This window comes from Trachinotus anak, unplaced genomic scaffold, assembly GCF_046630095.1.
Source record: "Trachinotus anak isolate AG129_WGS33_773 ecotype Australia unplaced genomic scaffold, CSIRO_AGI_Tana_v1 ptg000002l, whole genome shotgun sequence".
Taxonomy (NCBI): Eukaryota; Metazoa; Chordata; class Actinopteri; order Carangiformes; family Carangidae; genus Trachinotus; species Trachinotus anak.
In genome coordinates this window covers 7,911,437-7,938,327 of record NW_027273853.1, presented here as the reverse complement: position 1 = coordinate 7,938,327, position 26,891 = coordinate 7,911,437, and the positions used below count along the sequence as shown (strand labels likewise).

Sequence of the window (26,891 nt, the reverse complement as noted above, 5' to 3'; positions counted from 1 at the left end):
AATGGGCTGTAATGAAGTCAACATTTAGTAACACTGGATTTAGTATTTGGCAATTATTTATGAAGATGAAGAGATCAATTATAAAGACAAAAATATTAAAGACAGATCATATCTAAATTGATATTATTAAGCCTTATTAATCCCTTGACAAGAACTAGGCTTATTATAAAAAGTATAGTAAAAATAATTTACTGTGCAGTGATGACAAATAATTGTCAGGTGTTAACAAGTGCTATCTCACTGTAATTATGATTATTGTAATTATTCAAAGGTCCAGTTAGTCTGTTTTTGACTACATAAATGTAAGATACAGTATATAGCCCTGTCAATGCAGATTAATCAACCATGGGATGAACAATGTTTTCATGAACTTCAATTATTTCAATTCCAGACATTAAAACTCAGACAAAAAATACAAAATTGTATCAAAACATTTGAAATGCTTGAGCAGATTTTTTTCTTTTTTCTTTTTTTCTTTACAAAAAAAGCAGGATCAGCTTCAGTTCTCGTCACCTCTTCCAGTTTCTTCGGCTGTTTTCAGGAGACAGAAACTTAAATTAATACAGTAGAGGTCATTTTAAAAGCTCTGTGTGTGTCAGATTATGTGTCATGTTTATATCTGATGCTGTTGTTGTGAATGCACCTGTGGTCTGCAGTAGTTTCCAGTCAGCCTTCAGCCTGTGTCGCAGGCTCTCAACAGACTGCACATCCTCTGGTAGAGGGGCCAGAAGCTGCCCCAAAGAGGGGGCAGGGTCCCCGAGGAGGGAGGAGGCTGTTGGGCCGACACATGCCTCCTCACCTTCCTAAAAAAAAAAAAAAAAGAAACAAACAAAAAGGCCACTAAAACAGAGCGCCCTGCTATTTAAACCTCTCCAAAATAAAGCCAAAGATGAAAACTTGTATTTCCACACTAACAAAGAATAAGATCACATTCACTGTTTTCCCCAGGCTTCCTACCTGCATGAGTACCAGCGTGTGACCTTGTGCGAGGCCCTGCAGCAGACCTGTCAGCTGTAGCCACACGCTCTCGGACAGTCCACTATCTGGCATCCGCACCAACAGGACCAGACTGGGGTCGTACTCGTATCCCAGAGGCAGGAGGAGGCTCAGCACGGCCTGTACGAACCCTGACACTTCACTGTGGCCCTGCAGGACAGCAAATACACGTGGGATGTATTTCCACTTGCATTTTCAAAAACATACATTTACTGTGACACATGAGTCACAGAGAATATGGACGAGAGAAATGTTTCTGTAAACCTCCCAGCATTATTTCAATATCAATTTCTTACAATATTTACTGCAATATTGTAAAATTACATTGTAACCACTCAAATTTGTGTTGATAGCATTGCATCAAATGGGCCATGGGTGGGTTCTAGTGACCAAAATCATAAAATATGTTTTATATTTTTTATATTTAAGATGCTGTGACAGGATTCAGTAAACATAGATTACATTTATTAAGATACAATTTTATGGCCACAATATCTTGATAGACTTATGAACTTATGAAAACAGTAATACTGAATTACAGAAGTACAGAAATACACATACACAGAGAATATGCAGTGACAAATACTCTTATGATTATCATTATTATGATTTCTCCTCCTGTGATACACCATACCTTCTTCAGACACACAGGAACATAATGTTTGCATTTCTGTTCGTCTGAGTCCTTGTTGCTGAACTGCACCACGAGGGTTTTCCTAAGGACAGAAACATTTTTGTCATCACGTTTGTGGTTTTGCAGACAATTTGCTTCATTTCACTTGCTTTTGACAAAAACAAGTTTTTATCAAAAATGATAATCACCCATCTTCAGTGATGTTACTCATGACCTTCCCATCTCCGACACACACAACCAAAACCCTGCAAAAGGAGAAAGCTGCATCAAATAATACTTTTGACAATAAAATATCCTTTAATTAACATGTAAATTTCATTTCACTGCTAAGTCCTTTGTTGGGTCTTTAAATGAATTTTTTTGTATACTATTATACTGATAGATATTATTATCAAATGGGATGAAGTGAAGGAAAAAAAATCTTTGTCTCTGTCTTGCTTCACCAAATAAAAAAAAAAGAAAATAAATAAAAGTGCAAAAGCATTTTTCCCAAAATGTTAAACCGTTCCTTTAAGTGTAGGATATTTCTGCAGGATAAACAATATTAAAACATACAGTCAGTGTATGTACAGATGTATATGTATAGATCCACATTGTTATACCGGTTCCTGGGTGCAGATGCAACATGCTGGACAACAAACTTCATCGCCATGGAGACGTCATGGACCAGCGCCAAGCCACTGCAGATCTGAGAGGCAGTAATTAGATATAATTATAGAAGCCTGCAGCCTCGTGTACGCAGGTCAGCAGAGTAAGCAGTGTATTTACAGGCAGACCACATCACAGCACTCAGAAAGACGAGACACGACTTTACCTCATTCTTCTCCATTTTCTCTGCAAGGGCAATAAGACTGGAGAGGGTTGAGAGAGCATCGCTGTGCTCTGCATCTCCAAGGAAATTCTCCCTGATTGAGGCAAGAAAACAACACATGTTTGAATAATGTAGAAGATAAAATCATGATTAGAAGCATAAACTCTCCCTGTGTCAATAATAAGAAATAAATCTGAATACTATGAATAACATTTACTTAAGTGGAGCGTGACCAACAACAGCTCCATACTTGAGTTTGTCGACTACGAGTGGGTCGAGATCCTCTGTTGAACCAAAGTGTTTACATCCGTCTGGGCAGGCGACACCATCAGGGAGCACTACAGCAGTACGAACAGTCGGGGTGACTCGTCCTGGAGGCTCTGGCCAAAACACTTCCTGTGCACTTTCCTCTTCTTCTGCTTTATCCACTGTGTCTTCTTCATCCCCCAATTTAATGCGCTTGGTGCTGATATCAGAGGTGGGTAGATCAGCTGGAGGACAGAGGGATAAAACATTTGATGAAGCAGTGAACGTAAAAATGACAGGAGGTTAAGATAATAAAAAGAACAGTAACCATGGCGAACTGCTGGTCAACTCTCTGGTTGGGACGCAGATTAATTAAAGGAGAATTCCACCGATATTAGACATCAAAGTCTGTTTACAGGAGTTGGAGAAGACTACTGCAGATGTGAAAGAGCTTTATAAAGTGCACAAAGCATCACTTGAATGGAGAAAAAAGTGGAGGTGTGTGGAGTTAGAAAGAAGTGTGTTTACTAGGCCTCTATAGCTGCCCCTCATCTCTGCTTGAGGCTACATTAGCCACTGCTAACACACCTGAATCTCTGACCAAAGCTTCAGCAGTTAGAATTGCATTGTGGGTAATGTAAGCACCAGGATTGATAGGAAGAAGAAGAAGAATATGTGGACTAAAAAAAAGAAGATAACTCTGGTTCCACTGCATTGATTTTGATCTCTCTTACATCAACTATTTTAAGAAATAGCTCAAATACAACTATGTAGCTGTTATACCTGCATGTTTGAGGCAGGACCAGTTCTGTCTATGAGCTGATCGGACACAGTGAAGGGACTCAAGCGCACTGAAAAGAGAAGAATAACTTGTAAAACACACAGATGCGCACACAACAAGGTCTGACACCTAAATTCCACTGATTGAGAGACAGACCTTTTACAGGGACCATTGAGGTTTGCAGGACGAGGTGCAGGATCTCCAAGCAACGTATGAACTGTCTGACACACAGACTGGGCGAGGGAAGTCAAGTTGTATCCTCCCTGGAAAACACAGAAAACCCTTTTATAACAGGTCATTAGAACTATGCAGAACGTGTCCCAGCACATTGGGAGTGCAAAAAATTACATGAATGTGAACATGTAATATATGTCTCGATAGATTAGACTTCATTTTCAAAATGAACACACCATCCTAAAAATAATCCAATAGGTCCAAGAGAAAAAGACGACCAACTGACCTCGAGCACAGCACACAGTTTGCCTCCTGCAAGGTTCATCAGAAGGTGAGTGAGGTGGGCAAAGACGTCCGGGGTGGCACACATTTCACCCTGAAAACACAGACAAGCACCAAAGTGATGGGACGGGACTGCAGTGCAAAGGCTGATCATGCAGAAGATACTACAAAAATTCAACACACACAAAAATAAATCAGCAGAAATATTGCAACTGCATTTTATGTTTCATCATAAAAATGCATATCCAGGTACCTCTGGGTCACCGATGGCGGAGTCAAAGCCCGCACACACAAACACCAAGTCCGGGCAAAACTGTGACAAAGAATCACAAGCTCAGATGAGTCATGTCCAACACGTCAGACCGTCTGTTAGCAAAGTGTGAATTTTCCGTCTCACCTCGTAAGCGACTGGCAGAAGGACATGACAGAAGACTGAGAGATAGTCGCTGTTCTGCATTCCCACCTGAGAATACCAGAATGGGACCTCTTCAAAAAAAAAAACCAGTGGTACACACAAAGTCGTGCACACGACAAGGACAGTTCATCTGTGGACTGACAATGTGTTTTACATGATAAACATGAAACATTTTTTTGTTTGCTTCATTGGGAACCAGCACGTTTCGCCTGGTGATCAGACTAAGAAAGCAATATCAAACACCTCTTTGGGTTCTGTTAAATTATAATGAGAAATTACAATAAATTAAATGACTCTTTGATGAATCAATAAAGGATACAAAATCAAATGTAAGTAGCAGCCTTAAGTGTAACGTATTCCTAAATTTTTTGTAGCATCTTTTTAGAAAAATGCCATTTATATTACTGTACATTTGTACTTACAAAGCCTTTACTCTCTTTCCATCATTTTCTTTCAGTCAACACAAAAAAGATAAAGCAAGTAACATTTGTACAAAGAAGGTCTAGCCAATTGTAAAATGATTTATAAAGACTTCAGTGAAGAGTATTTCAGTGGTTACTCGCCTTGTTCCACGGTACATTTACGTTGAATCCAACCCCTTTCTCTTTGCCGACAGCGTCAAAGTCTGACTCTCTAAGTTGAGGCCAGAATTTCTGATGCTCGTAGCGGTGCCATGAGAAGTAGAGCACGCTGGGACAAAATGCAGCATGCAGAATTCATTATGGCAGAAGACAAGACGACATCCACATGAACAATTCAGGATCCTTCAGTCAGCAAAGACTCACCTTGGATCATCTTCGAAACAGTACTGGACCCCCTGACCGTGATGTATATCCCAGTCAACTATCAACACCCTGAAAAAACATGATGATGTCATTAAATATACGGAGGCAGAACCAATACAGATGACTTGCCAGAGTAAATAAATAAATAAAAAGTACTGTCACCTCTTTACTCCGTATGTCTGCTTTGCATATCGAGCTGCTATGGCCACGTTGTTGAACACACAAAAACCATTGGCAGCGCTGCGCATACTGTGGTGTCCTGGTGGTCTGTGGCAGAGAAGTCATATACTCGTCATGATTTTTTTCTATATTCAACCAATTATCAAATCTAGACAGAGAAAAAGAAATCACGTCTTAGAATTCCTTAATTAGTCTGACAAGCAGAAAATAGTATTTAGCTTATAATGATATAAAAAGTAGAGAAAGAATCCAATTGCAGAAGTTGCCTAACGCTATGTCAGTTCCACAAAACCCAGATTTATCTCTGAAAGTTGGCACCAGCCCTCAAATCTTGACTCTGAAAGACAAATTAACTTCTATTAGCCTGTTATATTGTTCATTTACGTTGTGGCTTTGTTTCCACATAAATTTCCTTAATAACTGACTCCAGTGCTTTTTTTAATTTGTTTTCACAGATTCTTTAATTACAGAAAATTTAAGTATGGATTATTTCCAGTTTCACTGCTTGTCATAGTATCCTCATCTCCCCCTGTTTGAACTTCTCTTGTTGTTGACAGTGTGTGGGAGGTTGTTGGCTTTAAATGACAAATTAGTGAAACACTTACTCGAATTTCAGAGTTAGATCAAACAATTATATGCCTATAAACTTATCAATAGTTAGTTAGTCTAGACAGACATTTTCTGTATCATTTAGAGAGTTTCAACAGTAAGTGGTAAAGTACCAGATTTCAGCTGGAAAAACATAAAGACCTTTGCTTTGCAGACAGACAGTTTATAGACAGTTTTGGTTCAGTCCATGTCTCATCGCTGCTCTTTACTCTGAGCAAACACAGATTCTCTCATCAGACAAATGTTGTAGTTGTAGTCGTCATTAGTTTATCCCAAATAAAATATCTCTGGTGACTTCTCCTGTTGCATCCGTTTCACTTCTGTTCCCTCCTGTGTGAGTGGACTAATCCTTCCAGCACTAAAGCAGAGCAACACAATCAAGAAGAATCTTCCTCACAAAACAGACACTCAAAGACGTTCAACGCAGCATCGGCATTTACAGTATATCAAGACTGCTGGGTCTCACTGGTTAAACAGCCTCACCTGACCAGAGCCATGCCATTCCTCACCTTCCCCGTCATAACACTGTCCACCAGTTGCAGAGCAGCTCCTGCAGCCAGTTTGGCACAGTGATAGATGTTCTAGGACAGTTAATGAGAATGAATCACCTACTTTCATCACCACAAACTGGAAATCATTCCTCTAACCACCACAGAATGAACAAAAGTGAGATGAAAATAAATGACAACAGCTGCGACTCTGCTGGTAAGAATATAAAGTGTAGGACTAACTGGGTGGAAGTAGACATCACCGTATTGGAGGGTGAACTCCTTCAGGTCCTCCAGAGTCATGTAAGGGGTCTTCTTCACTGCCTCCAGATATTCCTCACTGTTGGCGGCAGAAAAATCCATGTAACTGGGTGATCTGAGGTATTTATCTCAGCTGCATGACCAGAATTATTAGAGCAAACTGAACCAGGTGGGAGGTCTTCGTCAAGACCAGGACTGACCTGTGAGCCAGCAGAATGTCTGCGTCTGTCGCCTCGCGGACAGGTACGGAGACACAGCGATCGACCAGACCGCTCTTGACCAAAGTTTCGTGGCTCACTGTCAGACGCTCGGGTACTTCGATCTTACAGGCGGGACTGGAGAGGGACAGACATTTCAGACACTGGAGTTTGAATTATGCATTTAAGTTTGTTCTAGATGAGTATGTGAAGTAGTGAATGCTCATTAGGGATAACTGAATTTGTTTTCCTGCATGTGAAATTAAGATTTTGCAAAATTTTACTTCATTAGTGGTAATTTTACTTTGGAACATTCTTTGCAGAGTTTAAAACATATTTAACATAGATGAAACAAGAAAGATGTCAAGAAGGTGCTGTCTTCTTCAAATTAAAAACAGAAATACATAATATTTAAACACATTAATTTGTCAAATGAAATGAATACAAAGATATGCACAAAATAAACAGACCAATGGTCTTTTTAATCATTCAGTTGACAATCATCATGTAATAAAGATATCATTGCTGTTAATAAAACAAAATGACCTAAATGTACTGGCAATTTATTTCGAAATTTTATTTTTAATTCAGTTAAAAAACAATTTCAGTTAACTTCCAATGCAAAGCACAAACTATAACTGCAAAAGTACGTAACACTCACACCTGATTGTCTGCCAAATAGACTGCCAAATAAACTTAAGAGTCTGAAACCTCTGGAGATCTTCAGGTGGACTTTAATCATGGAAAAAATGAGCTGGACATTGGCTGAAATAAGGGAGAATATATGGTTTTGTTTGTTTAATGTGCACATGAACCATATGGCACAAACTCAAACACAAGGACATCTTTTAAAATACGTGAAATTATGTCAAAGATAATATAACGTCGTGTCTAACGACCGATATTTACCCACAATTAAACATCTGGATTTGTACTTAAAATAAAGTGCAGAGCAACGATAAAAACCATATATTTTTAGTTTTTTTAAAAGGCTAATTACGAAACAATACGGACTGCAGGAGTGACCGTGTTGATTTCATGCTAAATCTTTTGGGAAAGTAACTTAGCAAAGTGGGGAAACTTCACCACAACTGCACAGTTATCTGTGGGAGCTAACGGAGGGTAGTGCTCTTCACTAAGTGACTGGACTAACAACAAGAAACTGCAACATCAGTTCCTACCCCTAAAATAATTTAACGCTATCTTCAGTGAATGCGTGAAATAATTGAGGAAACCTGTTAATTAATTACAAATTCACGCAATTAAATTAACAAATATTGAATCCAATACACCGTGACTTCCCTGTGACTAAAGCTTGTAGCAGTAATCTTACCTGATGTCAGAGTAGCGCTACCGGAGCGTTACCTGTACGGACACATCTGTCTGCCCACAGCGGGAGAGCACAGGTCAAATGTAGCGACAGCTAACAGGTGGACAAATATTGGTAAACTCGCGTTGCCTTCATCCGAGTTCATGTGATCAGCGAGCTAACAGCTAGCTGCTCAGTATGGCAGTGAACTGTGTGTGTGTACTTACTCAACCCAGAGCAGTTTGTAGTTGGTCATCTCCTCATCATAGATCAGCGCGGTCCCCATCCTCATTATTTCTAAAAGCGGTCAAGCAGCGGGACTGCAAAGCACGAAGCAGCGCAGCGTTTGGTCCAGCGACAGGAAGGTCTTTCCGATACAAACCGTGCACGGAGGATCGATAAGCAGGCAGCTTTAATCAGACTTACTGACTTTCAGGGTGGGCTTGCTTAAGTTCCGCAGACCACAATGTAAACAGCGTGTCGGGTGTGGCGCTCCGGTGGATATGGGTCAAGTCCACTAGTCTTCAGGACGCTGTCAAACAGTCTCATGGATCCTCAGCGCCTCCCTCTGGGCGGGGTGCGGTACCTGCTTCAGCAGCGCGGGCCTGCTGGCTCCCATCCAGAAAAAAAAGCAGGTTGCTTGAAGAATGTCACAAATATTACTTATTAGTTCTTTGGCATAAATAGGAGAAATATATCCATGGTTCTGCTGTTTAGCTGATATTCTGCTTCCTCTTGCATTTCTTATCCCACTGGTTCATTTTTGAATGTTAGGCTGTAGAAATGCCTCCCTGTTCATATATATATATATATATTATCATTAGTTTGATTGTCGATCAAAAGACAAATAATCGGCAACTATATTGATTGAATAATCATTTATGTCAAATCTTAAGCAAATCTATCTATCTATCTATCTATCTATCTATCTATCTATCTATCTATCTATCTATCTATTTATCTATCTATCTATCTATCTATCTATCTATCTATCTATCTATCTATCTATCTATCTATCTATTTATCTATCTATCTATCTATCTATCTATCTATCTATCTATCTATCTATCAAATCTTACATATTTGTTATTATATCTTGCACATTTATGCAAAAGTAAATCTGACATTTTGTCAGATTTATACTTTGGCCCTGAAGGGATGTTATTTTCTTTTTTTAACTGTATGTTTACAGAGTAGATGATGAATGAACCTGACACTTCAAGTTCAACAACTTTCTGAATACAGTTACTTGATGTTTGATTTTGGTTCCTAATTTTAACCATTTAACCATTTGCATATGTTTCTATGTGCATATGCCTTTATACGTAATAAAGAAAAGTCAAAAAAAGATGAATGAGAGTTTTTCGTTCAGGATTTATTTAATGGGAAATGGGAAAACAACAACAAAAACAGTGCAACACAAATCAATAAACAATTCAGGATATAGCTAAAATATAGAAACAGATCATATGACCAAAAATATTTGGTTGAGCCTGGGACCATCTCTGGGGAAGTGGTGGCATCTTTCCTGTGGGAAATGTGTGGACTGGAGACATGGAGTTATATTTATGAAAGTTCATTTGATGAAGATGTTTATTTTGAAAATAATGGCACAGTTTCTTCTCTGAGTCTGAGTCTGTTGTAGACGTCGATTGTCTTCAACGAACTGAAGAATTCCTGAAACATGTCACATACAGTGCTACTTTACTGTCAGCAACGTGACTTGATGTCCTCACACTTCTCCTCATTAGGTCTAATTTGTAGGCATTTATATCCTTGGATGTTCAGTCATGGTTCCTGTGGCCTCTCACCCTTCAGCCACCATGCCGCCCACCTCCCCCACCACCTCCTCCTCTGTCCTGTCTGCTGTTTCCTCCTGCGTTCTAGTGGGAAAGGCCGAGCTCCTCTCCTCTTTCTGCTCCTCTCCTTCATCCTTCTTTCCTTCCCCTCCCTCTGCTCCCCGTCTACTCGTCCTGCACAGCATGAGGAGTGCTGCCCTGCATCTCTTCCTAAACGACGGATCACAGGCAGCGTAGAGGAGAGGGTTGAGGCAGGAGTTGAGGTAAGCTAAGCAGGTGACGTAGGGGTGAGCAGTCAGTAAAATCTGATCTAAAGAACAGGAGTATGGGACAAAACCAAACTCCAGCAGCATGGACACAGTCTTATTAACATGCAGGGGCAGCCAGCACAGGAAGAACGCCATCACTAAAGTGACAATGACCCTGAGGAGTCTGCGCTGACGTCTGCGGTCAGGACGAGGGCCCCGTCCAAAATGCCTGCTGAGGAGCCGGGCCAGTGAGCAGTAGCAGACCAGCAAGATGACAAGAGGGAGCAGGAAGCCAATTAGAGTTGATTTAAGACTCAAGACGGCCGTCCACCACATCTCGGCCCTCTCTTTTTCTGCCTCCCCCAGCTCTGCTCCCATCAGCATGGAGTAATCCATCTGGCAGGAGAGGAAGACTGATCCAGAGTCTGCAGGCTCTAGCCGCCAATCATCCTCAGATTCAGAGTCTAGCTCCACCTCCCGGACAGAGCGCAGCAGCAAACCAGGAAGCGCCAGCACCCCCGCCAGCACCCACACTCCCCCAAGAATCCACAAAGCCCTGCTGGGGCAGCTCCGTGGGGCATGGTGTCCAGAGTGGCGGCGTCCAGTCAGAACCCAGTACCGCTCCACACTGAGCATGCTCAGGCTGAACACGCTGGCATACATGTTGAGGGCAGTGAGGAAGCTGCTGATTTGGCAGAGGGGTTGCCCGAAAGGCCAGTGGTAGCCCATGGCGGTGTAGACGGCCCACAGAGGGAGGGTCACAAGGAAGCAGAGGTCAGCTAACGCTAAGCTGGCTATTAGAGAGTCTGTCAGTGAGCGAGAGGGGCGAGGGATGGAGGGAGGATTGGAGGAGGGGGTGGAGGAGTGAGAGGAGGGTCTGTAGTTTTGTCCCGAGGAAAACCCACAGTTTTCTCTCTCGTGCTGAACTCTACCAGGTTCTCTACTGCTTCTGAAAATGTGGGCACAAGAACACTTTCCAACTTCAGTTTGGCTTCTCGTTCTCCTCCCCTCAGCTCGGTCCAGGTAGACCCAGAGCACCAGGCCGTTACCGAGGCAACCAACCAGGAAAGCCAGCAGGTAGACAGATGGGATGATGGAGAAGGAGGGAGACCAGTCGGTGTAGTCGCAGTGGAGGAGGGGAGGAGGAGAGGGAGAGGGGGAGATGAGGAATTCAGCATCTGACATCTCTCTGTCCATCTCCCCTGTTTCTATGTAAAATGATTTTCCATTAAAATCAATGGAGGCTCCAGTGTTTTCCTGATGAGCTGGCGTTTGGTCAGTGCAATGTTTAGAGGCAAAAAGTCAAAACTCCTGCACTGGTGCAACTGTTGTAGATATAAGGTTTTGGGTCCTGGTTCCTGTTTTGGATTGGGTTGGTTGTCCCTCTTTTTGCTCTCACTTCTTTTTCTGAAAAAATAAAGTGATTGCAGTGAGATTCATACACCTCTCCAATCACAACACGCACTAAATACTGTGCATGTATAGCTTGTGAAGACAAGTCGAGTCGAGTTAAGCTACACACAGATTAGTTAAGGAGTTAGTCGACAACTTTTGTCCAGCAAACGACACCACAATGCCACCGCGTGTAATTTTAGCTCATCTGAGGCCCCACTCCTTTTTCAGAAAAACAATTTGAACAGTTTCTGTAACTATTTCTTCCTGACACCTTAAGCTCACAGGTTTTATTCTTATAGGACAATGGAGAGGGCGTAAATTCACGAAAACTTTTACAGATGCTGCATCAAATCTTAGACAAAGGCAGAAAACTGAAAAAAAAGATCTGAGTTTAAAGTAACATGAAAGGTAAAGTTATCCCAAATAAGGGCCAAGTCCTGTGAGGAATTATGTTGAGCCTCGCTACAGACACTTACCTCAGGCTGCAGCTTTGATGAAATCCTCTCTGAGATTCTTATAACGCTGTGATGATCATTGCGGAGCTGAAGTCATCCTCTGCCCTCTCATCCTGGCTCCTCTCATTTCACTGTCTCTCTGTGACTTCTTTTCTCTCTCAAGCTCTGCATCTGTACTTTGTCAGCTGAAGAAGGTGTGTCTTCTTCTTAAGTCTAAATATATATATATATATAGACACACACACACACACACACCCAGAGCCCTCCTTTCTCTTGTTCTTAAACCCAGACCACCCCTGCAGACTTACGAGACCTGCAAACACCCCCCCCCCCCAACACAAACACACACCCCTCCCGAGAGACACAATAACTCCCCCCACGAACAAACACAAACTCGAGACACACAAACAGACCGCCCCCCCCCCCGCCCTACCACCCCAATTCTTTGTGCTGCTCATATTCTCTATGCACAGACACAAACACACATCCAAATGCATATAACAGTACACAAGCAAGCCACACACACACACACACACACACACACTCTTTGTTCTCGGATTCTCACATGTTCAAACACACGCAGGTCAAACGTAACAACTCACACAGAGGTCAAACAACAGCTAACAGCCCTCACATTCATAGACAGACAACAATATCAGAACAGAGGAGTGGACGTGTGTGAGGCGGCCTTCATGAATACATTTTAAAAGGCCGTCACACCATGGATCTGTACACACCCGGCGTAAAAAGGAGAACAGTGTTCAGGTGAAAGTAGGTCCTCACTCACAGCTGTGTTGTCTCTCGCCATAAGGAGGCTGCCACTTCACACCACAGAAAATCAGTTCAGTGACAGTTTTATATGATGCATAGTCTACAGGCTGTTTCAGAGGCTTTAAAAGCAGTGTACTAATCATTCTGTTTCATTCAGGGTAGAAACAGGCATCTATCAAAAAATAAAGATCAATAGAATCCAAGAGGGAAGGAAAGGTTGGATATATTTCTCTTTTATTTTGTAATTTGGCAGTTAAGAATGTTTTTTTTTTACCATATAACCATGCTTCTAAAAATGACCTCCTACAAAAACAACAAAGAAAAACATCATGTCTACAGTTTATTAGGTCATTATTCTGTCATATGCTAAATTTCTTCACAAAGTACACAGTTGACTTGGTTCCCAAAGAGTCCTCATGTCTTGTACTTAAATTCTTATCAGTCTCATAAAGGTTCTGTCTGCAGCACATGCACATCCATATGCAAATCCAAATTTCAGTTTGAAGTAATTTGATTTAGTTTAACTAATTAGATGCTCTAGACATTCAAGTAATTTATTTTCAAAGCAAACATTAGATGTTCATAGCACTACATTTATGAAATATTGTTACTATATTGTTATAACATTGTTACTATGGTATTATATAAAACTTTAGCTCAGTTTTTATAAAATGCTAAAATTTCTACCTGTGCAAGGTGGATGTCTGCATCCTCTTAACTTCACTTTCAAAGATGATAATAAAACATATTTCAAAGACATTTTGACTTTCATTTCTGTCCCCTGGAGTTTCAAGTGCTGTTTCTCAACCACAGTAACCATCACATTTAGATGGATGGATGGACAGATACTATAGGTCAGCATGGGGTTACAGTGTAAACACTGAAGATGTTCCAACATGTAAACAGGAAGTGTTTGTTTCCACAGGGGCAGAGGTCACACTGCCGTCAACCTGTTGTTATGGAAACAGATGTTTCTAAAAACACTGGTCTTTTCTCTCACTGTAACCAGTGGTCTCACTCTCTCTCTTTCTCTCTCTCTCTCTCTCTCTCTCTCTCTCTCTCTCTCACACACACACACACAAAAAACTGTACTTACTGAAAAGAAAAGAAAGAGTAAATACAACTGTTTGGTTGAGGAGGAAACGGGCTGAGCATCATCGCAGTGGGAACCAACAGAGCTGCACATTGTGCTGTAAGACAGGACGGACTTATATATGAGTTTACACATCTTACACAGTAACCACTCAAAATATTATTATGGAACATTTCAAGGTTGTAAAAAATATTGTTTCTAAATTCATACTCAATGCAGTTCATGTGGACGTCTCTGCTTAAATCCCTTTTTGATTGTGAACACTGACACTGACATGCCACAGCAGGAAAACCACAGGTGTGCATAATAAGGTTGCTGGCTCACTGTCTCACTGCCATGATTAACCTGGACACTTGAATAAAAAGGAGCCATTATCAGTATCACCTGTGCTTTTCATAATATGGCAGATCAAAACACTGGCTATTTTAAAAAAAAAGTTTTATTTATGAGAGTATTCATTATTTGGAGAAACAGCTACAGTGGACAGAGCTAGCAGGAGGTTTTTTGCTTGGCCGACCATTTTCTAAGCCAGCCAGCCTCATGAAAGATGTCATAATATGCCTATAAAAGGCTTTTGGCACAGACAGGAATTAGTGCGGTCAGCTGTGACCTTTGTTCGTCTGAAATGAACAATAGGCTTGAATTAAGGGTCTGCAATATTAAACATATTCAATGACTGTAATGTCCTTAAAATGTAGGTTAACGCACATTTGAGATGTATTTAAAGCCGCTACAATAAAAGTGTTCTCACTTAATTTGGTTCATTAGATCAGTGGTTCTCAAAGTGGAGTCAAGGGTCCCCCCAGGGGTCCCTGAGGGGGGGGGGGGGTACCTGTGTGTTCCAAGAAAAAGATTACACCACCTCTTGGGACAGGTGTTTTTCGCAATAGACAAATTGACTTGTCATTGCAGGTAAATCATGGGTGTTAATTGTTGAAAGGGTGTATGGGAACACTTTAATGGAACAGAATCATTATTAATTATTTGTGCTTGTGCTCTTCCTTTATTTATTCAGTGTTGTTGCAGCCACTAGTGTAGGATAAACTTCCTGGCGTTTGGCAGCCTCACATAATTCCCAGCATGACAGAGCTCTGTGAGGTTGGCTGTGTCTGAGATGGCTGCTGGTGCTGGATACTGGCTTTTCAAACATGGTAATGCTTTGGATACGTGTACAGGGTAAAAGATAAGAATTTGCATAATATGCCTGAGATGGTGTGAGGCACAGAGCAAGCCAAGTCCACACAGCAGGACAGCAGAGGGATTTAATGCACCGTGGGGACATACGGCACATTTCAAAAAATCATTATGATTTTCTATAGAATATACCGTGGCCTTATCTGCCTGTTTATCGCTGTGATGGCAGGAGCAGAGGTGCAGGAAAACTTCTCTCCTGAGTGTAAGCAGTTCCTGCACATGGGCACACTGCCCCGAGGGCTCGAGGAGCAGCCATTGAAGAAGATTTGCCAGTTCTATGAGGGAAAACCTCGATTTGTGACTCTGTATGACACCTTCAGCCACATCCCTATTTATTCTGCGTACACCTTCAAGCGCTCAGATGGCTCCAAGAAGGTTGATGTGCCTTGGATGTATGAGCCACAGGTAAGGGTGGTTTTCGCATTTTCTGTTTATCCCACTTAGGACTTAAAAAAAGAAAAAATTCAAGTGTTTATGGAGAGAAATTTGGGAGCGATCCTTCAGGAATTAGTCTTCTTTGACAATCTACTTTATAAACTGATCTTTTCATTGGCAGCTGTCCACAGTGTCTGGCCCCAGAGACATGCAGCAGTTCCCTTCAGAATATATTCACAAGAGTTTCGAAGATGCCCAGGCCGTCCTCGATGACTACTCCAACACTGTGATCTTCGAGCGCGGGCAGCTGAATCCAGACGAGCACCAGGCCCATCCCGACGACAAAGCAGCCACCTACACTCTCACAAATGTGGTCCCTCAGGTCCGAGAGTTCAACATCGGCCCCTGGAAAGAGCACGAGCACACCATCCGCAGGCGGCTCAACAACTACTGCCGAGGCACCGCCTATGTGGTCACCGGGGTCACCACCTCGGGTCACGCAATCCGCCGCCAGAACATCAACCGCCTGGGCATCCCCACCTACCTGTGGTCGGCCTACTGCTGCGTTGATTTTGACCACAACGCACCGTTCTCCGAGCGCTCCAAGTTCCCTGCGTTTGCGGCCTATGGGCTCAACGACAGGGAGGACAACAAGGTTCAGGAAATGACGGTGCAGCAGCTCCAGGAGTTCCTGAAGAAGGTCACTTACGTCAGCAGCTCTTTCCAGATCTTCTATGACAACTGTGTGCCTCCTAATAGCGCTAACAGTGCCCTGCACCTGTTCTGAAAACACGAAGACGGTCCATCACGTCCGGCACAGCTTCGTATTTACATCAATGTCAGCAGCATGCAATATTTAGCAGCTGATTAGGAGTTAATCATTTCATTCAATACTCATTAAAGTGGTTGATTCTAATAATTAAAACTTGCTCCATTAACTTTGATTTTCCATTATATAATTTAGTTTTGCAAATAATTGCTGTGTGGGTTTCACATTTGAGAAATAATTAGTAGTCAACTGCTTTCATTTTGCTCGGACCTGAGTTGTTCTTTTCTTAATAACCAGACTCATCTTTACTGAGATCACCCGTTACTCGTCACCCGTACAAAAAAAAATACACAGTATAGTAAAATAAAATCAGTTAAAGGGTCCACTTACTGGCTTTTTAGAGATACATTTCTACTGAAGAAGACCTGAAGTTGATGTGACTGAAAGCTCTGAAAAGCTAAGTGGAGTTTAGCTTAGAGTTTGCTGCATATACTGTCCCCAGTGTTGACACCTGAAGTTAAATTTGACACTTTACAAGTTCTACATGAATTATCCTCCAATGTGGTTTATTGGTTATTAAATTGTCACAGTTGTGTTGTATTTGATGGGACAAGCTTTTGTTGTGTATGAACTCACTATGAAAAACACACAGCATACGTGGTTGTACTCATCACTCACTTTCATGTTATCTTATGCTAATTTATCCGCCTAATGACTGGGAACCACATCAGCCTGTGAAGAGCTTTTGTTCAGCAGAGACAGATTAGACCAACAGTTTTACATTTTCACATACAGCCTCTTAGCTGCAGCCCTGCTCTGCTCTTCTCTCAGTGCAAAGAGAAGAACAAACAAATCCAGGAAAACTGGGCCAATGTAAATTACAGGTACATGAAAATGTAAAACGTATATCATGTATTTTACTTGGGGGTGAATAATAATGTGTTTCCTGATTGATCAGAATAAAAAACAGTAATAACATGGGTTCAGGGTTTGAGGTGGGGAAACCCTTTCGTTTACATTTGGGTTGCAAACAACACCATGAAATGCGATCTAAAAAAGTGTTTAAATAAAGTGAGATGTAAAAATAAAAATGATAATCTTTTTCCCAGGACCTCTTTTGGCGACTCCGTTCATTCAGACCTTTGGCTGTGCTTTGGTACACCAGGTCATAGATGCTGCGAACATTACCACTGAAACATAAAAATAAAGAAACGATCCAAGAGCAGGAGGGCAGACATGGCCTCGGGGTGACTGATATGATTAGTAATCGCATTTAGTTTGAGGAGGCAGCAGGATCCTGCCAGCTGGCATATGCCACAGTGCCAGATGGTCAGCTCCATGGTGCCTGTTTTGACCAGCAGCAGACTGACAGAGCCTAAAATACATTTCAGGTCCTCGCCTGGAAAGACACTTAGCTCTGACAGCCAGCAGAGGGAGACAGTGTCAGTCACATTAGTGGTCAAAGGCCTTTCTGTGGGGGAGACACACCCATGTCCTTCATGTATAAAATGACAGACTGGATTTATCACGACATAAAACAATTTTTAAAATCCCTCATGGTGGAAAGAAACCAGATTAAAACAAAGCTCCACATTAACAATAACAAAGACAGACTGCACACAGTAAACTCAACCTTTAAATACTTTTTTTAATTTGTCTTTTCATTCAGTTTGAAATTAAAAAAAAGCAAAAACTCATATTTCTGTACAAACAAGGCGTGCTGATCACCCTGTGCAGCAGGGACCGCTGTATGTGAGAGCAGCCTGAAACCACAAGGTTTTCTTAAATCACTGTCCAAAGATGCTGAATCACTGCAGCACAGAAACATTTTAGAGCAAGTAAAAACATTTTTAAAAAAACTGTTGAATAATGGTTTTGGTTGCTCTTTGTACTTCAAAGAAATAACATTTGGGTTCTTATAAAACCCAATCAATTCTGCTCTCTCGCTCTCTCTCACACACGCACGCACACACACACACTATACTTAAAACAGTTGGTAACCACAGTAGACGGGTGCCTTGCAGCCTGCAGCAGCAGCGGTCTGGTTTTTGTCTCAGTTGAACCAGGTGGTGTTGAGCTGCGTCTGTTTTTTGATGCTGGTGTCCAACTTGAGGAGCTCTCGGATCGCCATGGTAGCATAGGTTGAGGGAGGCAGAGAGAACTCCATCCGCAGAGCCCGATACTTCCCCTCTGTTGGGTAACAGAAACAAACACAGTATTAGTATTAGTAACTATTTTAATCATCTTTTTTTAAAATCTTTTTCATTAGTAAATTATTATCTCTGGGTTTTGGACTGTTTATAGGACAAAACAAGACATCTGAAGACATCACACTGGACTATGAGAAACTGGAAAAGACATTTTTCAATCCTCTGACATTAATCGACAAATTAAGATCAAACGATATTGTTAGGTGTTGCCCAACAAACAACCTTGTCCTCTCATACTTCATATTTGCCACGATCATTAAAATTGGAAGAAAAAAATAAAATCACATGGATGCAACCGACAATTATTTCCATTATGGATTAATCTGCCAAATATCTTCTCAACAAATGTGTTCTCAAACAAATTAAATGTCAGAAAATGGTAAAAAAATGCCAATTAGAATTTATTAGAGCCTGAAATGTTGATTTTAGTCCGACCAACAACACAATCCAAAGATATTCAGTTTACCATGATGTGAAACAAGAACAAGCAGCTAATTATCATATTTAAGAGGCTGGAACATCACGTTTGGCATTTTTGCTCAAAAAAATGATTTACAGGATTAATAAATGATTATATTATCGTGAATAATTAATATTCTGCTGATAGCCTAATCAATTAATCTACTAATCATTTTTGCTCTAGAAAACTGACAGATGTGGTACAGCACAGCCACTGCGTGTCCTCGGCTTAATACATTGGATTTTTACATAACAGAAAAATCAGAAAACAGAAAATAGGGACTTTTTGCGGGTGAAAACAACATCAGCAGGTCTAGTTCGACCAATTATTGTTTTATTTTTCAATAACTTTGAAGACCTCTGGTGATTCAGCGACTTACTGGCACTGTGTCACCATTTCCCCCCACTGTGAAGTGGAAGCATATTTTGAGCTGCCCTTAAGAGGACCTCATTTACTGTGACCTGCTGTTACAAGAAAACTGTTTTTTTTTGGAACAAGAAACAAAATCTGGATAAAAATCTGTTTAAACTGATCTCCTACAGTTTTACACATTATGTAATAATATGAATTTATAAATGTGGCAGTAATACAACTCAGCTGAGTCCTTATAGAGTTGAGTGCATTTACGTTCAAATACAGTATCGCTGCAGGTGCAAAATAGTCCAGGGCATCAGTCTCTAACTTAAACTTTAGCTGATACACCAACAATGAACATCTCATTCAACATCTGAGTCTGGCCTGGGAACCTTTGTTGACTCTCCCTGTCCCTCATTTCCTCTATATCTGTGAAAGTTTATAGCTAAGAAAAAAAAAAAAGAAAAAGAAATTACCTTTGTTGAAGACAGGAGCAGGTTTGTTCTCCAGTTTCTCAAAGTCGTTGTGCACCAGGGAGATCCGGGGGTCATCATACTGAATCACCTCCCTGCATGCGACAGACAGAGGCACCACAACACACCAGGTTATAGACCACAATGCAGAGCTACAGCACTGAAATAACCACAGTACACAATGAACAGCCTCATTGTTTCAACGGTGTTGGTGCACATTAAAAAAGATAAGACACTAGTATTTCATGCACTGTGAGGTCCACTGACCAGCTGACATCACTGGGTCTGATGATGATGCGTCTGTAAGCTCCAGCCAGAGAGTAGTCCTTCACTTTGTGTCTCATGTTGTTGATGTCCAGCCCGTCTGCAGAGAGCAGTTCTCCGTAACCTTTACCCACTGACAGAAACACACAACAATTACTCATAATACAACACAGCTAATTCAAATATTTCATATTATCATCTTTCATTCATTTTTCTGTTGTAGGTTCACTTCATTTCTTTCAAAGAAGAGGTGGGACCATTTTTATTTACATTATTAGTGTTAAAACCACACAATGTTATTTTTGCACCTTTCAAAAATCTCACAGAGGTGAGACTTCTTACCATGGTGAGTGGGGTAGATGACGTCAAACCCAGGGAGCGGCATCACAATGTCGTGGATGCTGTGACTCTCGGCCTCCTCTGCACACAGCACGTGTGCTGTGGCTTCACGAACAGATTAGAGACAACATGAGGAGGCTGAAAGCGCTGTTACACGGACACCTCTCACACTAAAATCCCATGATTGTGAAGTGCAATTTTATATTCTTCTTTGTAAAATGACGCAGATTAGTAGTTGAAAAGCTGCAATATTCACCTATAAACCTAATTTGGATGCTTTGTTTATTTGCTCTTAGAGGAACTGCAAAATAACCTGCACGGTTTTGGAAAACAATGACAGTTTCATATTTTAATTTGTATTTGAATGTATTTGAGATTTTTTAGAAAACTGTTCCCTCAATCACTTTCTCCTTCTTCAAGAAACCACAGTTAAAGCATCGACATTTAGAGTTAAATGAGAGGATCAATACCATGCTCGGGACTGTGCGTAAAACATGACGGTCAGCTTAGCGCCGCATTGAGACTGAAAACAGGTGGACATGGCCTCCTATCCTCCTACCTACCACACCTGTTGTTTAATCTAATCAAGAACTAAAAAGTCATAAAAAAAGAAAGAAAAGATGAACCGCTTACTTCCTCTGAGCACCAGGTCGCCCTCCACAGGCTTCAGGCCGAAGGCTTCAATTCTGCGGCTCACCATCGTGTTCCACACCACGCTCTGGTAGCTGTGGATGTACATCAGACGGTTGTTACGGGGGATCTGGGGGGAGAAAAGAAAACAGCAGTCATCAGAGAGAGCAGAAACTTGTCCTCCTGGATGCGAAGTAATTGTCAATAAATGTGTTGACTAAATTGACAGCTCTTTTCCATGTAGCACCCTGCTTTATCTCATTCATCCAGTTATACGAGGCATCTGCCCAGTGCAGTCAAAAGAAAACCAACCAGTCCGAAGGCAGTGACGATGTTCTTCTTGCCGTACATAGCCAGGCCTCGCAGCAGCTGCCCCTCCACGCAGCGTTTGTTGGGAAGCTTTTTCAGAGCCGCCTCCGGGTCCTGAGTCTTCTCCCACTCCTCCCGGCAGCGGACCAGGAACTCTTTCTCTGCTGAAAAGAGCAATAAAAATGGGGGAAATTTTTTAATACTTTACAGATGGAAGAAAAGAGAGTTTTTAAGAGAGTTGTTAAGTTTTTTACCTCCAGGACGAGGCTTCAAGATCAAATCCATCACCTCATTCCAGTCATTTCTCAAGATGGCTCTGTCCCAAACAAAAGGAAAAACAGCACCTGAGTATACCAACATACTTAACCCTGTCATAATTCATGATAGTATCTCTACGTCACGACCTCACCTGCCCACGTGCTGCGTCGGCACACCCGTGGTGCCGAAGCGCTGCATGCCGTAATAGTTGATGAAACCTGTCTGCTTGATGGAAGTCATGGCCTGATTGACCTGCTCATCTGTTCCTGAGATGTTCCTGATACACAAAGACATCAGCAACTTTCACTTAACAGTGATGACACGAGCAGACACGCTATGATGAGAGGAGATACTGGATTTTTTTGTTTTTTAACAAAATGGAGGCAAGAAGCAAAATAAAAGGAAGAAGACATAAAAGGGATTTAATTAAAGTCCTTTGGACCACAGCGCCAGACCTGAGAGTATAGCATTCAGGATGTATTTCAGATCCGATCACTCAGACCATATTCAGAGGTGGTCTGGGCCACATGCGGCCACATTCTTTTAGCAGTGTGAACATGACCATCATGAAAAATTTGAGACATGACTTTTCATAAATTCTGAGATCTCAGCTGTCTGGATACCTCCTCCAGTTTACAGCTAACCAGCATCCACAACAAATCACAGGAGTGAGGTATAAAGTCCTGTCTGACCTGATGACCACAGTGAAATGGTTTCCCTGCAGCTCCCCCAGCTTCAGAGGATGGTTTTTGTAGCTGAAGTTTCCCAGCTTGAGGTTCATGAGGCACTTGTTGAGGTGAGCCAACCTCTCCGCTGTGATCCTGCGGGGACACGGGAGGGGGGGGTTATTAACCGCTCCTGAGCAACATGTTCATCCACAGATTATCTGCCTAATAACAGCAGAGATACCTCCAGTACCAGGCACTAATTAATGTAGCGATTTTCCCACGTCAGCACACACACTCACTTGAGCACAGCAATCTCCTGCACAGTGATGGCTCTCTTGTCCTTGGTTCCCATGTAGGAAAACATGTTGGGTCTCAGCCTAGAAAGACACGCATCATTATACACATGGTTACTGCATTTCATTGGGCAAACAGATTGTTAATCTGTCTCTCTCTCTCTCTCATTGCTAAACTTCTGTACAAAGCAAATGAGAAGTAGTGCAATCAGACCTGAGGAACTTTGAAAGCACATTGATGGCGTCCATGGTGTCTTTATTCTCTTTGTACAGAACAAAGTGGCAGTAGCTGCCACGGTTTTTGGGCCAGAAGTGTTTCCTTGGAGCTTTTATGGACACAGAAAAAAAAGTTGTACTGAAATACAGAGTAAGAATACAAAAAGAAAAGAAAAAACACAAAATCCCAGCTATACTCTTACAGATTTTATACTTCCATACATTTCTGAGCATGGTTACCTTAATGAAAACCAACTTTGGGCCAAAAACCTCAGCTTTTAATCAAGATTTCATTTCACTCTCATGTTCAATCACTACATTGTAGGACAAGATGGAAATAGATTCAAAGAGTATCTTAATCACAACTAGTTACCAACACCCAACTCAGTGTGGGTTTTAACCACTTCCTCTGTGCTGTGTGGAGAATAGGTTCTTACCTGCAGTTGTTTTGACCTCTATCCACCAGAGAAGAGCAAAAGGAGGATAGAATAATGTTACTAAGAAGAGATTCTTATGGTCTGTGGGGCGAGTTGTCGGAGGTGAGGTCTCATGCATGGGCCTGAGAGTGGAGCTTAAATGGTTTATGCAACAAGGGAGCAGTTTTTCTTTTTTCCTCTAGGCACCATAATATTCTGTCTCTGCTTTCCTTATTGTCGTGTCAAGCGTTTGGTTTGACCAAACCAAGTCATCATCTCAATCAAAGCATTCCACTGAAAAACAAAGGCTCTGCTGCTGTGAGTAAAGATCGGGGCAGAGTCATGCAGGTGTGTCGATCATGCTCATGCACAAGATCATGCGTTACACGTCACTGCTCTGGAGTTCAGCTGTGGCCACATGCATTGCAGCAGACATAAAAAGGACATGCAATAAATCCTCTGTCTGGTCATTAAATTCATTTCCTGGTTACAGACAGTCTAAAACCAGCACCTGGTTCTGCTTCCTCTCTACATACCTGCTAGAGCCTTCTTCCCAGCAGCATGATATGCCACTATGAACTTGCGCCCTTCCTTTTCTTCTGTCTTTGTCTCCAAACCAGGAAACTGGGTCTTGATGGCTTTGTGGACCAGTGTCCTCTTCTCTTTTGTGTCATCCATCACCTACAAATATTAAGGAAACAGGGTCAGGACAGTACATAAAACTCTCTATGAGTTTGTGACTGATGTCATAAAGGGATCCAGTAAGTGTAATCTCACCTCAATGGAGACATTTCCCTCTTTATTCTTAAAGAGCTGCAGCTCCCCGAGCTGCTTCTTCTGTTCTTCAGTCAGCACATCAGTCTCCTTTGGCTGCTCTTCAGCTTCTGGGACTTCCTGACGCACAAAAAAACGACACAAAAAGCATTATCTGACCTGATCCAGGGCTGGAGAAGACAGGGTAACAGTTTCCTTTAATACAGTATTAATATCACATTTACAACCATTTTTAATCACCAATTCATCAAGTGTACATGTGTGATGAATTTAAGACTTGCTAACAAGTTTAAAACAAGTTTAATCTCTGACTAGGTTCAAAAAAAGAAATAATACCACATGTGAAAGGCTCGCTGGTATTACCTTCCTAACTGCCCATGTTAGTAAAAGTTTAATAATAAAGAGAAGTGACACTTGTGATGGAAATTTAATCCAGTATCTTACCTCAGGCCCTGCAGGGATGGAGAGGTCATCTAAATGCACTGTCTTTCCCTGTTTGTTGATTTCATGCACCACGAAATCCGAATATCTGAGAATAAACAACAAGAAATCATCTGTTACACAAACCAAACTGAATCATTTTCGAGGAAAATTATGCAAAATATTTATTGACTCTCGAGGACAAACCTTTCCTTCAGGATCCCTGAGAAGCCCTCGTGGTCACTGACGTACTTCAGGATGCCCACATCCAACTCAGTGAGACCATGCTTCATCATATTAGCAAAGGTCTCGCCGTCCTCCTCTCCGTCGCTCGCTTCCCCCTCGAGCTCCTCTTCCTCGTCTCGGCGGGGAGGGCCCCCATTTTCGTGATCGCTCTCTACTCTGGGTTTCTTTGATGGCGTGTCTTCTTTTTCATTCTCTGGACAGCCTCTCTTCTCTCCAACCTGGACGGCCACAGGCTCTGATTCAGCCATCAGAGCCAAACTGGGACAAGGAGAGGACACAAAAAGCATATTTCAATACAAATATACAAACAGTACAGTTAAAGGGATACTCCCCCAATTTTTCATTTTCAATTTAGATTTACTTATCATGGGGATCTTTTAGGAAAACAGCTGTACGTCATCTTTAATCATTAATAATTACTTTAATCGTTAACAATTACAGCTGAACAACCTACTGTTTTTCTGACATCGCTGGCCCTTCTGTAATTTAAATCATGTCCAGAGCAACTTCTTTGTACTTTAGAGTGGATCTGAGTTTTTTTTCACAAGAAGTGCTTATTTCATTTTATTCATCTTTAAAAAAAAACTACAAAAAAAAAAAAAAAAAAAAAACAGCTCATTGTGAATAGACAAATACATGTTAACACCAACACCAGGAACCAAGCATGTCAATGGAAAAAATGATAGCCTTTATTCATTTGGCAGCTTCTTTTGACCAAAGTGGCAAATCAAAGCCACATTAGATCAAGAAGGGGGAAAAAGTGCCTCGACGGTCACTCACAACTGACACAGGGGCCACATGTAATATATGGGTACCTAACAAATTACATTATTGAGCTAGACAAGGATCAAGAGACTGAGAGAAAGGGCAGATTAGGAAGTATGGAAAATGTCCTTAAATATGTTAAATATGTAAGACAGAGAGGGCTTCTCCTGACTGAATCATGGGGTATTATCTACACATATTTATTATGTTGGCTTGTTGGTAGCATGATGCTGCCTGGTCAGCAGGACTCTTGCATCCTGCTTTACACTGCATCACAATATTTGGGTGTGGACACTGCTGTGTCGCACTTGACGTGTTTGTAGTTGTGTGTAATTTAAAGTCGTCTTTCTCACAACACTTGGATACCTTGGCCTTTGCTACATCGACTCTGACCACTGATGTGTGTGTAAGCGTTGTGGAGGTGTGGGTCATCTTGCTGAGATGCAGCAGCAGCAGCAACATTTAAATCTGGCTTTATACACCATCATGGTATCACATTACCACTGCTGTTTTTGAACATATACACACAGTAAGTTAAAAATGCTGCACTGAAGTCAGTTCAAAACACAGCTGTTAGTATTGCACCGCAGTGCTTGCAGAGTGAAGAAAACAACACAGGCATTAATGGCCTGAACAACGCCGCCACAGGCTTACTGTTTGTGGGGGTGAGGCAGCAGCAGACGATCGTGGCTCCGGGAAACACGCCTCGTCTCCCCGCTGCTGAACACCTGCAGAGACTTCCTCAGGGACCCGAGCTCGGCGCAGGCACTAGGGGACAAGATGAGGATACTGCTGAGCACTGAAAAGTTAGCAGAGCCGCTAGCGCACGGGCATGGCCGTCAATTAGCTGGCTGGGGTTACACTTGGCTGAGGTTAAGGTCGCTAGCAGCAAAGCTAAGCTGAAACCACGGTGTGCACGACATGAACCGCGTTGCTGTCTCTGTTGAACAGGCGGAGTAGACGAACCTGTGTCTGGTGAGGTTCAGGAGAGTCCGGAGCAGCATTCAACCACAGCTCTTCCCCACACGTGTGTGTGTGTGTGTGTGTGTGTGTGTGTACCGGAAACAGATCCTACCCTAAAGCCCGCCCACTGCATGTGTTTGGTTAAAGACCCGTCAATCATCGAGTTAGCTTTACTCAAAGATTGTCTATTTTGGAAAAGATGAACAACTCAAAAGCAAAAACTGTCATCCGACTTTTACTTTCTTTATTTCTTTTATGAATGCCTTGTAATTGCTTTGTAATTGCTGATTTTACATGAAGTGTTACATAAATAAACGTAATTAGAACAAAAAGTTGGCGTTAGTCTATATGCATGTGCTCTTCTTCGGCAATTAAAGGGTTTGTTTTATATTTGTTGTGGCAGTCAAGACCAGATTCACATCCTGAGGGGTGCCTGAGGCAAAAAGTTGTTGTTGGGCCCCTTTAGAGAGCCAAGGTGAAACAGCAACTTCTGGACTTCAGAACCAAGCAAACATCATTCAAAATCCCACTGACTTTCATAACCTCAGGACTAACTAAAAATACAA

General features: G+C 41.7%; 4 protein-coding genes across 10 annotated transcripts; 1 reads left to right on the top strand and 3 right to left on the bottom strand.

Annotated features, from left to right (window-relative positions):
• Window positions 1-4: 4 nt before the first annotated feature.
• Window positions 5-8,709, bottom strand: hdac10 (histone deacetylase 10). 6 transcript variants are annotated; one of them, XM_071493623.1, is made up of 21 exons: window positions 8,595-8,696; window positions 8,396-8,488; window positions 6,863-6,997; window positions 6,645-6,741; window positions 6,397-6,494; window positions 5,287-5,391; window positions 5,125-5,193; window positions 4,903-5,029; window positions 4,322-4,387; window positions 4,178-4,237; window positions 3,929-4,018; window positions 3,625-3,731; window positions 3,471-3,538; window positions 2,659-2,932; window positions 2,445-2,535; window positions 2,233-2,318; window positions 1,819-1,875; window positions 1,631-1,712; window positions 958-1,146; window positions 644-803; window positions 5-531 (listed from the first exon to the last, which is right to left on the bottom strand). In XM_071493623.1, exons 2-21 carry the CDS (start codon window positions 8,458-8,460, stop codon window positions 500-502), a joined length of 2,058 nt encoding a protein of 685 aa, XP_071349724.1. In that variant the 5' UTR covers window positions 8,461-8,488; window positions 8,595-8,696; the 3' UTR covers window positions 5-499. The 6 variants fall into 6 exon arrangements, with proteins under 6 accessions (XP_071349724.1, XP_071349740.1, XP_071349733.1 ...); XM_071493639.1 differs by lacking the exons at window positions 8,396-8,488; window positions 8,595-8,696 and adding exons at window positions 7,521-7,624; window positions 7,769-8,316; XM_071493632.1 differs by having other exon boundaries at window positions 2,692-2,932; window positions 8,396-8,709.
• Window positions 8,710-9,222: 513 nt separating this feature from the next.
• On the bottom strand, window positions 9,223-11,608 carry aplnr2 (apelin receptor 2). The gene has a single exon (XM_071493670.1). The coding sequence runs from the start codon at window positions 11,410-11,412 to the stop codon at window positions 9,976-9,978; it is 1,437 nt and encodes a 478-aa protein (XP_071349771.1). The 5' UTR covers window positions 11,413-11,608; the 3' UTR covers window positions 9,223-9,975.
• Window positions 11,609-15,100: 3,492 nt separating this feature from the next.
• LOC139630300 (endonuclease domain-containing 1 protein-like) lies at window positions 15,101-16,432 on the top strand. The gene is made up of 2 exons (XM_071493601.1): window positions 15,101-15,528; window positions 15,680-16,432. The coding sequence occupies exons 1-2, from the start codon at window positions 15,235-15,237 to the stop codon at window positions 16,283-16,285; spliced, it is 900 nt and encodes a 299-aa protein (XP_071349702.1). The 5' UTR covers window positions 15,101-15,234; the 3' UTR covers window positions 16,286-16,432.
• A 1,463-nt stretch (window positions 16,433-17,895) lies between these two features.
• Window positions 17,896-26,444, bottom strand: pus7 (pseudouridine synthase 7). 2 transcript variants are annotated; one of them, XM_071493580.1, is made up of 17 exons: window positions 26,329-26,444; window positions 26,017-26,130; window positions 24,559-24,855; window positions 24,376-24,460; window positions 23,935-24,051; window positions 23,694-23,838; window positions 22,740-22,851; window positions 22,532-22,609; window positions 22,257-22,385; window positions 21,716-21,841; window positions 21,561-21,622; window positions 21,310-21,470; window positions 21,001-21,127; window positions 20,371-20,472; window positions 20,032-20,161; window positions 19,768-19,859; window positions 17,896-18,457 (listed from the first exon to the last, which is right to left on the bottom strand). In XM_071493580.1, exons 1-17 carry the CDS (start codon window positions 26,364-26,366, stop codon window positions 18,321-18,323), a joined length of 2,052 nt encoding a protein of 683 aa, XP_071349681.1. In that variant the 5' UTR covers window positions 26,367-26,444; the 3' UTR covers window positions 17,896-18,320. The 2 variants fall into 2 exon arrangements, with proteins under 2 accessions (XP_071349681.1, XP_071349691.1); XM_071493590.1 differs by lacking the exons at window positions 26,017-26,130; window positions 26,329-26,444 and adding an exon at window positions 25,729-25,863.
• Between the last annotated feature and the right edge of the window lie 447 nt (window positions 26,445-26,891).

Bases quoted from the DNA above. Each gene is read 5' to 3' on its own strand.
- hdac10 (XM_071493623.1), bottom strand. From the start codon at position 8,460: ATGAGGATGGGGACCGCGCTGATCTATGATGAGGAGATGACCAACTAC. The intron at 5,030-5,124 runs GTGAGTCTTTGC...ATTTTGTCCCAG, and splicing joins TGTTTCGAAGATGATCCAAG to CGTGCTCTACTTCTCATGGC. The intron at 2,536-2,658 runs GTAAATGTTATT...TGCCTCAATCAG, and splicing joins GTTGGTCACGCTCCACTTAA to GGAGAATTTCCTTGGAGATG.
- aplnr2 (XM_071493670.1), bottom strand. From the start codon at position 11,412: ATGGACAGAGAGATGTCAGATGCTGAATTCCTCATCTCCCCCTCTCCC.
- LOC139630300 (XM_071493601.1), top strand. From the start codon at position 15,235: ATGATTTTCTATAGAATATACCGTGGCCTTATCTGCCTGTTTATCGCT. The intron at 15,529-15,679 runs GTAAGGGTGGTT...TTTCATTGGCAG, and splicing joins CTTGGATGTATGAGCCACAG to CTGTCCACAGTGTCTGGCCC.
- pus7 (XM_071493580.1), bottom strand. From the start codon at position 26,366: ATGCTGCTCCGGACTCTCCTGAACCTCACCAGACACAG. The intron at 24,052-24,375 runs GTAAGATACTGG...TTTGTGCGTCAG, and splicing joins CCATCCCTGCAGGGCCTGAG to GAAGTCCCAGAAGCTGAAGA. The intron at 21,471-21,560 runs GTAAAAAACTTA...TGCTCTTTTCAG, and splicing joins CTTGAAGCCTCGTCCTGGAG to CAGAGAAAGAGTTCCTGGTC.